Source organism: Arachis duranensis, chromosome 3, assembly GCF_000817695.3.
Source record: "Arachis duranensis cultivar V14167 chromosome 3, aradu.V14167.gnm2.J7QH, whole genome shotgun sequence".
Classification (NCBI taxonomy): Eukaryota; Viridiplantae; Streptophyta; class Magnoliopsida; order Fabales; family Fabaceae; genus Arachis; species Arachis duranensis.
Window position 1 is genome coordinate 26716093 of NC_029774.3, and position 16345 is coordinate 26732437.

At 28.3% G+C, this 16345-nt stretch overlaps 1 protein-coding gene and 1 pseudogene across 1 annotated transcript; one reads left to right on the forward strand and one right to left on the reverse strand.

Moving 5' to 3' along the window:
- The first annotated feature begins 3250 nt into the window (after positions 1 to 3250).
- LOC107478283 (G-type lectin S-receptor-like serine/threonine-protein kinase At4g27290) lies at positions 3251 to 11650 on the forward strand. Its single transcript, XM_052258212.1, has 9 exons — positions 3251 to 3832; positions 4560 to 5300; positions 6994 to 7198; positions 9795 to 9862; positions 10220 to 10368; positions 10455 to 10665; positions 10764 to 11001; positions 11084 to 11234; positions 11310 to 11650. Exons 1-9 carry the CDS (start codon positions 3328 to 3330, stop codon positions 11607 to 11609), a joined length of 2568 nt encoding a protein of 855 aa, XP_052114172.1. The 5' UTR covers positions 3251 to 3327; the 3' UTR covers positions 11610 to 11650.
- A 1550-nt stretch (positions 11651 to 13200) lies between these two features.
- Positions 13201 to 13964, reverse strand: LOC127745473 (monooxygenase 3-like; annotated as a pseudogene).
- Between the last annotated feature and the right edge of the window lie 2381 nt (positions 13965 to 16345).

Here is a 16345-nt window from a genome sequence, read left to right on the forward strand (position 1 = left end):
TCTATTTCATTATATGAAGGTGAAAATTTTTTATTTCAAAAAATATAAACATATAAATACAAAAAATATAAATTTTTATTTTCGTTTAATTAATGCCATAACTGTCATCAATTATCTTCATTTGTCAACTTTCTCACCATTTCGATTACCTCATTTTTTTGATCAATCATGTTGATCAAACCTATCTCTTTTGTCGATAGATTCTTTTCAATGAGCCTTATTTCCTTCAAAGATACCAATCAACCTCTGGTCTCGATATCTTAAGGTTTGTTTTATTTTGGGATAAGTACTGTTTTAGTCCCTAAGATTTATGGTCAAAACCAAATTCATCTCCAACGTTATTTTGGATTTAAAATCATCTCTAATATTTTATTTAGTATTAAAATTGTCCTTTTTAATAAAATTTTAAATTTTATTACTAAATTACCCCTAATAAAAAATTATAAATTTTTTTTAAAAAAAAGGAAAGAGCGTGAGGGGGAAAGGGAGAGGGAAAAGGTAGAGGGGGGAAGGGAAGATGAAGGGAAACAAGAAGAGGGGGAAGGGAGGACGGCACCGGTGAAGCTTGGAGCCACTGTCGCCGTGGAGAAGTAGAACCAGAGGGAGAGAAAGCTCGCGAGGGAGAGAGGAGACGCGAGCTCTGCCACTTCACGTCCTCGTCGTTGCGCTCTGCCATTGCCGTCGATATTACTGACCTCGCTGCCACTTCACGACCTCACTGCTGCTTTTCGTTGTTGCACCTCGCCGATTAAGCTTCTAATTTTTGTGTTGCTAAATTGGTTATTATTTTCTTACTTAGTGACAAATTAAGTGACTGACTCTTTTTTTTTGGTAATATAAAATTTTGATTGTCACAAAATAGGTCATGTTACTTAAATTAGTTGCTATTCCGAAAGTTTCTTATAGTGGAAAGCTACATTGATGAACGCAACTAAAAGATTTATCGATCTAGTGTGGACAAATTAATAGTAAAAAAAAAACATTGTGTATTTACATTCAAAAAATTTCTGTGTATATTACTATATATTGTCATAAAATTACTATATTTATTGTAAAAGAAAAGATTTTTGGGTGTTGCTTCCATATTTCTCTTAAGGAATTTCTGTGTTTACCTTAAAAAAATTATATGTTTATATATTATCATAAAATTTATGTTTTTATTATAAAAAAATTGAGTGTTTGCTTCCCATATTTCTCTTAAAAAAAATTTTGTTTATCTTTAAAATATAGAAAAAATAATTATTTTTTCACGAATATTTAAAATATTAACAAAATTATTCAAAAAAAATTTAAAACTTAAATTGTAGTCATGAAAATTGACTTTCAATTGACAAAATATCTAAACCCTAAAATTTAGTTGGCTTCGTTAAAAAATAAGGAAAAATTTAGGGGCAGCAATTTTATTGAATTTTGGCCAGCATGTAACCAGCAGAGAAATGTGAACCATTGGATGAAATCTTACATCAATCTCACACCATCAAATCATCATTAATGGCTAGTTTATGGCTAGCAATTACAAAAATTACTGACCCCTAGCATTACTCAAAAAATAATTCAAAATTTTTATACTACTCGTCATGCACACTCTTCATCACACGCTCTTCTCTCCCCAACAATCCACTTTACCATCTCCATCGTTAATAATATCATTATCTTCATTAAATTCAGCAAATTTCTCAGGTTGAATGAGCATCCTAAAGTCGAAAATGATTCAGGTCTTCAGTGGAATGAGATGCTACTGAGAGCCTTTAAAAGGCAAAGACATAGTTCACATCATCCGACTAGCAAGGTCTTTGTTGGCTGAAATAGAGCTTGGCATCGAAAGAGTTTGGGTATTTTTATTAAATGAAACACATTTTTTATGGGTACGATTTTTGTTTTATTTTTTTTATGGGGTTTTAAAAATTTGTGGACAAAAATAATTGTTTAACCAAATGTTTATGTATTTAAAGTCATAAATTTTTTGTGTTTATCATAAAAGATTTGTGTTTTCTTCTTAAGTTTTTATTAACTAATTGTGCGTTTACCTTCAACAAATTTATATATTTGTTGTCATAAAATTTTTGTATTTATCTTCAAAATTTATGCGTTTACTTCTTTTGTTTCACTTTAAAAATTTGTGTGTTCATCTTAAAACAATTATGTGTTTATCGTTATAAAATTTTCGTATTTAAGATAAAAAAACTTCTCTGTTTATAATAAAAATTTCTCTATTTATTGTCATAATTGTTTTTTGTATTTTTTTTTGTTCCTATGCATTTTTTCTTATTTATTCTTCTTTTTCTCTTTATAAAATTTTTAAAAATATAAAAAATAACAAACAAATAACGAAGATAAAAAAAGAAGGAAAAGACACAGAAGAACAAGAAGAATTAGAAGACGTAAGACAAGAAGACGCAGAAAAAAAAAAAAGAGAAAAAAAAAGACAACACAAAAGAGGAAGAAGGAGAAACAAAATGGTGTGTAATCTATGTTAAAGAAAAAACATACAGATATAATAAAATTTAATTCAACTTAATTACAAAAAGATTTATTCGTACAAAATTTCTGTTAAAAATAATACTAGTTACATCATAGTGTTTGACAAAACTTTTTAAGGGGAAATCACAATTTTTGCAAACAAAACATCTAATTCCAATGAAATAATATCTAAATAAAAGACATGCAATAATTGTCACCTTCCAATAATAACAAAATATTAACACCGAACCTTCAGCGAAGTTTAATTACCCCACAAAAAAGATCATAAAAGTTTGAAATTTGTCAAAACTTTGATTTTGGAATTTCATGAATGTTTTTTCTTTCATTTAATTAGGAGAATAAATTATTATTTTTATTATAAAAATTATTTAAACGTTCATAATTTTAATTATAAAAATTATATACTGAGTCATCAATACTCATCTAAGATTGGAATAGTTTTATAATTTTGGTTATAAGTGTTGAATTTGTTTGCATATTTTAAAATAAAATCATCAGTACTCAAAATTTTTTTAGTAAAATGTTTTATTTTATTCTATTAAAAAATTATTTTGACAAAAAGAACAATTTTGACATATATTATATCAATAATTTAATCAAACATATTAATTAGACCAGTTTATTCAAAACCTAAAGTTTGTCCGTTGATGTCAAACTAGTAATTTACCTAGTTTTTTCCTTTAAAATAGCTTTCCTTCTTTTCACTATATAATATATATAGCGGTGCCAATAACTAACTTAGTATATAGTATATACTACTCAATGAAGATCAATCCTTCTTTCTGGACTATCATTGTTTACACATTAGTTATTGCCACTCCCTTCTTTCATCATGAATCCAATGCAATGAACACTTCTATCATTACCCCAAACCTATGCCTCGGTGACGGCAAGACCATAGTTTCCAAAGATAAAGGAACCTTTGAACTTGGCTTCTTCACAAAATCCAACAAACGCTACCTTGGAATTTGGTACGCCAACATCACAATCCAAACCATTGTGTGGGTGGCGAACGGTGCCAACCCCATCAACGATTATTCCCCTGTTACCCCTCCCATTTTAGAACTTAAAAGTAATGGAAGCTTGGTTCTTACTCACAAGAACGTTCTTGTATGGCAAACAATCAGCAGTTCCCCGGCAACCGCAGTGCGGAATCCGGTGGCGGAGCTTCTTGATTCCGGCAATCTTGTGATAAGAGAGGACAATGACACAAATCCACAACGCTATTTGTGGCAGAGCTTTGACTACCCTTCGAATACAATGTTGGCAGGGATGAAACTGGGATGGGACATTAGAAGAAATTTCAACAGGAAGATCACAGCTTGGAAAACTGATGATAATCCAGCACCAGGTAATGTTACATGTACGATAATTGATTTCTGTGACTCTTAATATACTAACTTACGTGGAGTTGTTTTCATCTAAAATTGATAGTAAAAATTTATGAATTTTTTTTTAAAAAAAAAGTTCTTTGAATAAAAATGTTTAATCTTTTAAAATTTTTTCAAAATCAATTTAGATATTTATTCTGTTTAATATTAAATGTTGAAGTTTTTCTATTATTATGTTAATATTACATAGAATGAACTAATAATAAAGATAAAGCATAAAATATTATAAATTTTTAGGATACTAAACTAAATGAAAAATTTCGGTTAAAACTAGTCATAACAACTACATACTAAACACGTATTCAACAGAAAACTGATTTTTGAATTTCTAAAACAGTAAAATTAGAGGTTAAAAAATGTAGTGCTTCAACTAAAATTTAGACAGAATTAAGGAAGATATAATAAAATATTATATTATATATAAATATATATTTTTTAAAAATTAATTTTCTTTTTATTTTAATAATTTTTTAAAGAAAACAGTATCAATTTACCCATGTTGACTAGTTCTGATTCTCATGACTATAATTCAACTAGGGCTAGCAATCGGCCAAATAGAATAGAATAGCATTTAAATTTTATTTTAATTTTATTTACAAATTTAAATTCTCTCTAAATCCTATCTAAGTTAATTACCCCTAGTTGGTTGGGGATGGTTTTTGTATTGACATTGATTGCACATTACAGGTGACTTTTCTTGGAGTGTTATGCGGTACAACTACCCTGAAGTGTATATGACGAAGAGAAGAAGAAAGATGTACAGAATTGGACCCTGGAACGGCATGCGTTTCAGTGGCATGCCAGAACTGAGATCCAATCCAATATTTAATTTCAACTTCGTCTCCACTGCTGAAGAAGTTTACTACACATGGACCCTCAAGGACCCTTCTCTAACAACCATCGCAGTGCTTAACCAGAGCGCGGGCGGCCGCCCTCGCTACGTTTGGTCGGAGGCCGATGAATCGTGGAGGACTTATTCAACTTTGCCAGGGGACTATTGTGATACCTATGGACTGTGTGGTCCTAATGGATATTGTAGCATAACTGCATCACCAGTGTGTGAGTGTTTGGAAGGGTTTAAGCCCAAGTTTCCCAAAAAGTGGAACTCAATGGATTGGTCCCAAGGATGTGAAAGAAACCATTCAATAAGGTGCACTAGTAATGGTACCAATGAGGATGGTGATGGGTTTGTGCTTTTGCAGGGATTGAAAGTGCCAGATACTGAATATACTTTGGTGTATAAGGATATTGATTTGAATAAATGTAGAGCCATGTGCTTGGAAAATTGTTCATGCATGGCTTATACAAACTCAGATATAAGAGGAGGTGGTCAAGGCTGTGTCATGTGGTTTCATGATTTAATTGATATCAAACTGTTTCCTGATGGTGGACAGGAACTATACGTCCGACTGCGTGCTTCTGACTTGGGTAAATAATATTTCACTCACTTTTCAATTCATGCATGCTTCTATTTTTTTTTAAGTTAATAATTAAATTAATCTCTAAAAAATAGGATATTTTTTAATTTATTCTTAAAAAAATTTTTTAATTTTTTTAAAATTATAAATTAATTATATTTGTCTTTCAATCACTCTATTAACAATTAATATCAACGATATTAATTATGTGAAATATTAATTCACAACATACATTATATTTAACATGTTTAATTAAGTACTTATTAAATATATTTATAAAAATTTATTAATTTAGTCAAATTTTTTAATTACATAAACTCTATTTCGAATATGACATAATGATTAAATTAATAATTTTTATAAATATATATAATCAATGTCCAATTAAATATGTCAAGTATGATGTATATTATCAATTAAAAATTTAAAATTTTACATCATTAATTATTGACAAAATTATTAATAAAGTTATTAAAAAATAAATATAATTAATTCGTAATTCTTAAAAGATTTATTTGATTAATAAAATCTTTCCGCAACAAATTTAAAAAATATCCTGTATTTTAAGAATTAATTTAACTATTAACTTTTTTTTATTTTCTGTTTATTTTGTCTAAGATACTTGCTTGCCTCATGATCCTTAAACTATTAGTTTTAAACACTCAATCAACACTAAATTTTAAATCTTAATAAATATAAAAATAAAATATTAATAAAATGTGTTGGTTCATAATATTTTTCTTAATTTATTAATATAAAATATTTGAGAAATACTAAAAAAAAATCAGTTTAAAGCGGTCTAAAATTACTTTATAATTTAAGTTTGAATAAAATCAAGAGGAGTGTTAGAGGTCCGGCAAATTTTGTAATTTGTAACTATCAATTAATTATCATTAGTATTTTTAATAGTGTGAGATTATATAGAAATTACTCATTTTTTTGTAATTAAGTACGGACAGATTTTAATAAAGGGAAAGTTTAGGGCCAGCAATTTTATTGAATTTTGGCCAGCATGTAACCAGCTGAAAAATATGAGTCATTGGATGAAATCTTATACCAATCTCACACCATCAAATTATCATTGATGGCTAGTTGATGGCTAACAATCACAAAAATTACTGTCCCCCTAACATTGCTCATAAAAAGAAAGTTTAGGGTTTTCTTGTAAATAAAAGTGCTAACCCTATAAACTTTCTCTAAAATCAATAAATTTATACACATTTTCATGTATTCTTGTAAACTTTTGAATTTATTATTTTTATTCACATACGGTTTTCTAATTTGTTGAAAGATATAATTTCACAAGAAATATTTTTAATTAGACTTTTAAAATGAAGAAATCTTATTAAAATTTTAATATATTTTATTTTTTAGCATCATAAATTCATTATTTATTAGAGAAAAAATGAATATAAGTAATTTTTCTTATAATATATTTGTCTAATTGTGAATATATTTTATTATAATGGAATTTTATGATTACTTTTATTATGAAATTTTCTTGAAATCCACGAGTTTAAGTAAACGGTCTTTGATCCACCACGGTTTTGAAAATTCAAAGCCTTTCTTTAGAATGAATTTTCAAATCAAATTTTGACCCCAATATTGTCTTTTTAAGTCTGAAAATTCAAAGCTAGTCTTTAGAACGGAATTTCAAGTTTTGACCCATAGCTTATTTGTTTTGATCAAATCCAACCATGAAGGTGCTGAGCATACACAAAAGAGAATGAAAATAATAGTTGGAACCACTATTGCCGCAGCACTTATTTCGGTAACTACTTATTCTGCCTACAGATTCAGGAAAAAGATTGCAGGTAAAATTATTCACTTTACTCAGGTCTTTAAAAATGCTTGCTTCAATTCTATATACAATCTTACAAATGATATTTCTGCTTTCAGCGAATTCCCGTATCCCACTAAAGAAATAATCATTCAGTATTAGCCATTAATTGGAAATTAGTATCTACTCTTATATTAATTATATTAGTATATTTACACAACATGAAACTTTTTCATACTAATTGTTAGGCCGTCGTTGCGCTAATATATTTTTAAAGGATAAAGTATAATTTTTGTCTTTGAAATTTATCAAAATTTTAGTTTTATTTTTAAATGAGTAAAGTATTATTTTTGTTCTGAATATTTGGATAAGTCTTAAAGTTCCTAACATTTTAATAGTCCTAATTAAGTCTCTAATATTTTAAAACTGATTCAATGTTGAAAATGAATTATTTCCATTTTTTTTAACACTTAAGAGAATAAAGTGTGATCTCTCACCTTTAATTTTATAAGTGGGACCAAAATTAAATAGGAGAGAGAGAATAATAAAAGGTGAGATCTTCCACTAGACACCATCCAATTTTTTCTCCACCAGAGAATCCACTCCCCTCAATGTTATCCTGTCATTAGGGATCCGTTAACAAGATTGACGGTGGGACAAAATTGAGACGAAACGTTAGATACTTTAATAAAACGAAAACGTTGGGAACAACTATGATACATAGAAATAAATTTTAATTTTATCTTTTAATAATATCAATTTTTTACTATGTATAGTATTCAATTATTTTTTAATCACATCTAAATAAATTACACATAATAGTCACCAAAAAAATAAATTACACATAATCATATTACTTTCATTTTAAATAAATTAATCTTTTTTTATAATTTTACTCTTAAAAATTTTTAGTTATCATGAAATGTTTGTAGAATGACTAGTATATAAACTTGCAGAAAAGAAAAAAATAATATATATACAATAAAATATAAATTATAATTGAATACTATGTACAGTAAAAAATTAATATTCTTAAAAAATAAAATAAAATTAAAATTTATTTTTATGTATTGTTTTTATCCCTAACGTTTTTGTCCTATTTAACTCCCTAATATTTCAAAATCGTTTTAATTTTGTCCCACTATCAATACTGTTAACGGATGTTAACGGCAGGGCAACAATGAGTCAATTTTAAAACATTAGAAACTTAAATAGGACGATTAAAACGTTAAGAACAACTTTAAAACTTGCCCCAAACGTTAAAGATAAAAACCATACTTTACTCTTCTTAAATTTTAATTTTTTTCAATTTTTATCCAAAATTTTTTTACTTAGCATCAAATCTATTCTAATGTTAATAACGTCTAAATCATTAACAGACATTAATAACATAGTAAGTAGTGTCTATAGTTTGATAAGATAGTGTTTGAGTGGAATAACATTTCTTTAATATTTTTTATCTTTTTATTATAAAAGATAAAGACTAAAAACTCCAATCTAAACCCCAAATTCTTATTTGGTGTCTTCTTCTCTATTCTCTTTAAAAACAAGAAAGAAGAGAGCATTAGAAACGCTCGATAACAAAGTCATTAATCATGTAAAAAAAAAAAAACAGAGCATGCAAAACCCATCAAAACCCCCAAAACCTCATTTATACATTTCAAATTCAACAATCAAATATAAGAAAAAAAATAAAATAAATCTTTTAATCTCTGAAATTTGTTAAGAATTTAAAAAATATTTTTAAATTTTATTTTATTTTAATTTTATTTCAAAAATTTTTAATTTGTGTAAAATATATTTCGACAACTAAATTTTCAAAAAATTTAAAATCAATCTAATAATAATATATAAAAATTATATATAATTTATTTGTATTGAGAATTATTTTTAAGAAATTATTATTGAATTGTTCTTAAATTTTTAAAAAATCAACTATTAAAAATATATTTAATGCAAATAAAAAAATTTTAAGACAAACTTAAAACAAAATAAAATTTAAAAATATTTTTTTAAATTTATACCGAACTTTTTTTTAGATTGAAATAAATTAAACAAAGAAAAACAAAACAAACAAAATAAGAAACTACTTAAATAGAGGGACAGTCCCGTTTAAGACTACTCTTAAACTCCTCCCAAGGTGAAAGAAGTTCCACATGCGAAAGTTGTAACTTCATCGCCATCTTTGCCATAGTATATACTACCGTGTTTGCATCTTTCATAATCAAACGAAAGTCAACACGCTAATTCCAACGCATGATATCTTTTATTTTGAGCACCAATGGATCAATAAACCCAAAACCATCTTGAGTAATAAGATTAAATGCTTCCACACAATCCGTCTCACAAATAACATCTTGTTGACCCACATTCCAAGTTAAGAGATATCTCCAAATAACAAACAATTCTCCTTGAAGAATATTATTACTCTCAATCATTCTCAAACACCCCATTTGTCAGCTCCCATTACAATCTCTAATAACACAAGCAAAATCAACACTATCACCCGAACCAAAATAACTAGCATCATAATTAATCTTTAATGGAGAATTCCAAAAACTATTTAGAGTAGAAATAAAGGACATACGTTGTAATTTAAAAATATTCCTAATTTATACCGTACTTAACGACCTTGTAATTGCTGGCGCCTCCGTTCTCTTGTCGATGCCAATGGCATCTCGCTCGTTCTCGCCCTTGCTCTCTGTTCTTTCCTCGACGGTGAAGCCCTATCGTCGACGTCAAAGGCTTTGTCTCCCTTGTTCTCACCCTCGCTCTCTGTTCTCTCGCCGACGGTATTTGACATTTCATTCTATTGCCATAATAAAAAATACCATCAAATTCACCATTGAATTAACGGTATTTGACATTTCATTCTATTGCCACATTAGTGATACTGCTTGTCATGTTACTAACGTCCATCGATGATTTAGAAGTTATTAACACTAGGAGTAGATTTTATGCAAATAAAAATTTTTTGAATAAAATTGAAACAAATTAAAATTTGAGAATAAAATTAAAACTTTTAGCAAATTTCAAGAATAATAAGTATATTTCTTCTATTTTTAAATCATGCATTGAAATATAGGCCAAATGACATTTTAATCCTTGTATTTCATAATGTTGTTGATGACCTTTTTCATAATTTTCAGAAAAGTCATCGAAGATAGAAGATAATTATGAAAGTTATGTAGATGATTTGGATCTTCCATTGCTTAATTATTCAACAATTATGGTTGCTAGTAATAACTTCTCAGTGAAGAATAAGATTGGAGAAGGTGGTTTTGGACCAGTATATTTGGTAATTCGAACGTAGTTCCTATACTCACTTTAAACAAAAAAAAGGAAAATATTATTATTGTTACTCATATGAATGTGATTTTGCAGGGAAAATTAGCAAATGAACAAGAAGTTGCTATAAAGAGACTATCAAAGAGTTCAATACAAGGATTTTCTGAGTTCATAAATGAAGTTAAACTAATTGCAAAACTTCAACATCGAAATCTTGTAAAACTTATTGGTTGTTGCATTCAAGGACAAGAGAAGATGCTAGTTTATGAATACATGACCAACGGTAGCTTAGATTACTTCATTTTCGGTATGGAACATCATAAATACTAAGATTTACTATTCACAATAATTAAGAGTATATCGAGTATAACTTCATAAGCTTATTGATTTCCTTGGATAATATAGATCATAGCAAAGGAAAATTGCTAAACTGGCAAAAGCGCAATCACATAATAGGTGGAATCGCTAGAGGCCTTATGTATCTTCATCAAGATTCTCGACTGAGAATTGTACATAGAGATCTTAAAGCGAGTAATATTTTACTTGATCATAATTTAAATTCAAAAATATCAGATTTTGGAATGGCTAGACTTTTTAGAGGAGAGCAAAACGAAGAAAGTACAAATAAAATTGTTGGGACTTTGTGAGTGTCTAATTAACTGTGTACATCATTTTGTTTATCATGATAATCATTGTATTTTAACATCTTGAATGATTTTTTACAGTGGATACATGGCACCAGAGTATGTCCTTGATGGATTATTTTCGGTAAAATCTGATGTTTACAGTTTTGGCGTTTTATTGCTAGAGATTATAAGTGGGAAAAAGAATAGAAGATCTCATGCAAAGCAATCATCCCTTAACCTCATTGATCATGTAGGTACTCTTCATGTGACAAAATTTAATACAATATGATTTTTAATCTTACTAATTTCTTTATGATTAATTCAGACATGGGCACTGTGGAAAATGGGCAATGCTTTCCAAATAATTGACCCAAATATTGAAGACTCATGCATTGAATCTGAAGTATTGCGTTTCATCCATATTGCTCTATTGTGCGTACAACATTGTCCAGAAGATAGACCTAATATGACCTCAGTAGTTCTAATGTTAAGTAGTGAGATGGAATTGGATCAACCTAAAGAGCCTGGTTTTTTCACTAGGAGGAAAAATGTTGAAGCAAATTCATGTACAAGTTACCCAAGTTCAAATAATGAAATTAGCATAACCTTATTAACTGGCAGGTGAAAACCAAAGTTATAAAATAATGTATGTATATATGACTAGGATCAAAGTGTATCTAACTTTAAGAAATTTGTCAAATCTTTTTATTTGTATAATTCTTACAAAATTCACTATATTGAATTAAAAAATATTTTTTTATTGATTATATATCTATATAAGATTTTGTCCAAAACAAATGTTAGACATGATAGTCCCTACCCATATAATGTGGCCTATTAACTTAGTGATATATCTATTAGGGTGTACACATATAAATTGTTATGCGGATTAGGACCAATTGGTCCCTGTCATTTAATCCCATTTCAAACAACCATTTACATGTGTGCATACGAGGAGGAATGAATGCGTCTAATATTTATTCTAAAGAAGGGGCCTAATCTATCATTTTTGAAATGTTAAGATGTGCTTAGTTCTTTGGAATAATGATTGGATATATTAGAATGGACATTTTTCATTTAATTTTTCTTTGTTTCCTCTTCTTTCCCTTCAAAATTTTTAATATTTTTCATTTCTCGTCCAATTTGCAAGCATTTCAACAATGGCATTTGGAAATTTTAGCTGAACTCCATTTGGAATTTTTTCTTTTGCATTGCTAATTTTATTTCTTGTTTAATTTGATAGGAATAAAATACACAACTTTTTACTTGAAAAAAACAAGAACAATACCCACTCACTAAAATAATAACAACAGTGAACACACACCAATGTAACAAAAAAAAAATTGCACAGAAAATAAAAAAATAGAAATAAGAACCCCAAAAATTTTAACATTGAAACTCCCTCCATATAAGAGATAAAAACCACACATCAACTAGACTAGGAAATTAGCTTTACTATGACAGACTACTATATGCTTGATTTTTATTAATATTTAAAAAAATATTACTAAATCATATTAAAATGTTACCTATGTATATTAGTAACATTTTAACAAATGTTAAATATACTCTATATTATTAAAGAGTTTTATTAACATTCTTTTAAAGATTTAATAACATTTAGTAAAAATATTACAAAAGATATTCTATAGTAATATTATAAAAAATGTTATAATAGATCATTCATAGTAACACTTAGAGAAATATTACAATAGATATTTTTTGTAACACTTAAAAAAATGTTACCATAGATAATTTTTGTAACATCTAAAAAAATATTGCCATAGATATTTTCTGTAACACTTAAAAAAATATTACAATAGATATTTTTTGTAATACTTAAAAAAATATTATAATATATATTTTATGTGACACTTAAAAAATATTACAATAAGTCTTTCTAATAACACTTTAAAAAATGTTACAATAGATATTCTATAGCAATAATCTAATAAATGTTACAAAAAAATTTTTTGGGTAACAATATAAAAATATTACAATAGATCTTTAGTAACATTTAAATATACAAAATATTAAATTAAAATCTTTTTCTTCAATTACATATTCTAACCACTTTACAAATTAAACCCAAGATATTTAAATATTAAAATTGGTCTAATAAATTAATTTTCTTCTTTCTTCAATATGCTTACATGATTAAATATAAAATTGCGTATAATATGTCTATATGGATAATCTAATTATGTATGGAACTATCATTTAGGACCTGAAGATGAACTGTTGAAGCAGATGAACCAGTAAACTGTTGTTGGAGAAACAGGTATATATCTTGCACACACCCATCTACCACCATAGATATAATTTACTCTTGGTCGATAAGACTGTCCTTCTGAATAAGAAGCAAGTCCACAAAAATCATAGTAACCAACGTAATTTGCCTCAGGAAATCCCATCCACTTTGCTATTGGTGATCGAATCACATCACAACTTATCAAAATCTAATTATTCATGAGATTAACTTATCCGAGAGAATCATAATTTGCCATCATATTTCAATCACATAACTATACTCATTTTGTTGTTACTACTACTTTTTGTTACATTCTTGGATCAATATATATGGATAACTAAGACGAATTGAACTGAACTAATTAAACCAGAATATGTACTACTAACCTTTGCAAGAAGTTTAGACTCATTTTCAAGTTCCAATAAAGTTTTCCATCTGGATTTGATTCAATCATTGCTAGCTTTGAAGAAAACTAAATCACATCCTGGGGGAGCTGGCCAGCTAAAGTTTCCAAAAATACTTACCTTACCACAGCTCGCACCTTTTGGCTGCAGCATACCCCCTTCTTTAATCATTTGATAAATAGAGAAATTTATAGTATAAACTAAGCCACCAAAAGGTAAATTAAGAAAGCCTGGGAATTTTGAATCCAACCTGGTACCTTTGATCCTCTTGTTTGAAAGTGAAGGAACGTAATTTTCTACCATCCTCAAACTTCACTACCATCCTGTACAGCTGATAATATGAACCAGATCATGCTCAGCTGATAATAATTTTAAGTGTTAAAACCAACAAGTACCAAGAAAAAACTCGATACAAGTTCGAGAAACCATCTAGGGGATTAGGACTATGATCATGTGAGAGAGAACATAAGGTGTTAGTGGCTTGTACTTAAAGCTAAAAACCTGTGTCACATTGTCAAAATTCGGATGCTGAACAACAAGGTTCCATTGTGAATAGTTCATTTTGTAATTGAAATTTGTGATTATGATCTTGATCCTCTAGTACTCTTTGTATTGGAGCTTGACATGCTAGTGCACTCGAATTGGACACATATGGCTTGTACACTGAACTAGAGGTGGATTCAAAGTTCTGTTTGGTGGTGAAATGATTGAAGCTAAATGCAGAGACTTTGGACTTCGAAAACAAATTGTAAAGGATACATCAGAAGAAGAAGAAGAGATTAAATAATTCTTGACAATATAATCTAACACATGCATTCACTTATTAAGATATAGATAAGAAAATCCTACTTGTTTTGAAGCTCAAATGGTTGCTGAAATGGGGATTGACGGTGGCGGCAACAAGCAGAATTTGGAGAGCAGTCCAGCAGTGTTTTATAACCTACATGTAAGAGTAAAAATACAAATACTTTATCACAAATGAGCCTAAAAAATGGAATCACAAATGAGCAGTCCAAAAGTGACCTTGTTTGTGCTTAAAAAAAGGATAAAAAGAAAAATGAATACATTACTGAAATCATCATGCTTGTGATACTATTCATTCTTTATTTCTTATAATTATTATCAGCTGAGCATGATCTGGTTCACATTATCCTTTAGTTCAACTTTCAAGCAAGAGGATCAAGGATATCGAGGCTTAGTTTAGTTAGTAGGTTCAACTTAAATTTATACTATAAGTCTCTCTATTTACATAACACACACACAATAAAAGAAAAATCTTGCGATGAGAATAAGGAAATGGTTTACTATATTTACCAACAAACAATGTAGAGATCCTCCATTTGATAGCTCACTAACTAGTGTAGATTTTTCCTGACAAGTATGTAATAAAGGCATTTAGTGATGGTTCTAACTTCTAAATGCAACAAATATCAAAAACAAATAAACTTAGACCATCCACTTACAGCATTTGTATAGCCAACAACACAACAGTAGAATCATTATACTATATTTGCATGAGGATAAGGAAAGGGTTACTAACACCAATTCTCAACCTCTTTTATACTAACAAGTAACAATACAATTTACAGATTAAGATTTTCTCTATCATTATTTGATTAACAATGCAGAGCTTTTTAACAGCCAAATCAAAGTAATGCTGAACAATGTGCTATACAATAAATAATGGCTTCTTAGCGCTTTTTTTATCATAAAATTGGAAGCTCTTTTCTACTAGCAATAACTGAAAATTCAATCAGGCGTGAATCATGACTGTGGATCGTTCTTTTTCTAATCAATTAATTTGGTAAAAATGTACATTTGATTGAATTTTTGTATAAATACAGAAGCAACAAGACTAAAAATTCCTTTAAGGATCTTTGCATTAAGGTATTAAAAATAATGAATAATTGATTAATCAAATAATTCTATTGAAACAGTAATAATATTGTTACCAAATTTTATTGCTAATCAACCTTCCATATATTTGCAAAACAAGATAAATCTGCTAGTATAGAGAGAAAAATAGAGTTTGTTAAAACAAGAGAGAGATTCAAGGAGCGGAGTGTGAGCGAGATTGAAAGCACGATCGAGATCAAGATCAAGAGCGCGAGTGAAATTGAGAGCGAGAGTGCGAAGGAGAGCAAGATTTGGAGTGAAATTGATTCTTTGTGCTAGCAGGTTTTCCAATCTTTCTTCTGTCCCAGCCGTTAAGTTAGGTCTCCAATTTTGATTTTCAGAGAAGGGGATGTTCATTTATTTTCATGTCAATAAAAATAGGTAATACTTTTTTAAGTTTTTTTAAAAAAATTACATGTATTTACTAACATTTCATTATAAATGTTACTTTATATATAATTTTATAATAATTACTAATACTTTGACAAATGTTAAGAGATAAATGTTACTAAATATTTAAAATGTAGTAGTGATAAAAAAATAGAATACAAAAAAATTATAAATTACTGCATAAAACATAACAAGTCAATCAATCAATCATCAAAGTTTATAAATAAAAAATACGAAGACAAAAAACCCACAAAATAGAGCTGCTATTAGGTGACTTATAATTTCAATCACATACCTCATCTCGAAAATTTGAATGATCAAAATGAAGAATCAAGTGTCCTAAACACTCTTTTTAAATTTGAGCTCAATCAACTAATAACAAATCTGTAGTAGCCAATTTACGGTGATGACTTTGTGTAT

Bases quoted from the DNA above. Each gene is read 5' to 3' on its own strand.
- LOC107478283 (XM_052258212.1), top strand. From the start codon at position 3,328: ATGAACACTTCTATCATTACCCCAAACCTATGCCTCGGTGACGGCAAG. The intron at 7,199-9,794 runs GTATCCCACTAA...TCGACGGTGAAG, and splicing joins TCTGCTTTCAGCGAATTCCC to CCCTATCGTCGACGTCAAAG. The intron at 11,235-11,309 runs GTAGGTACTCTT...TGATTAATTCAG, and splicing joins CCCTTAACCTCATTGATCAT to ACATGGGCACTGTGGAAAAT.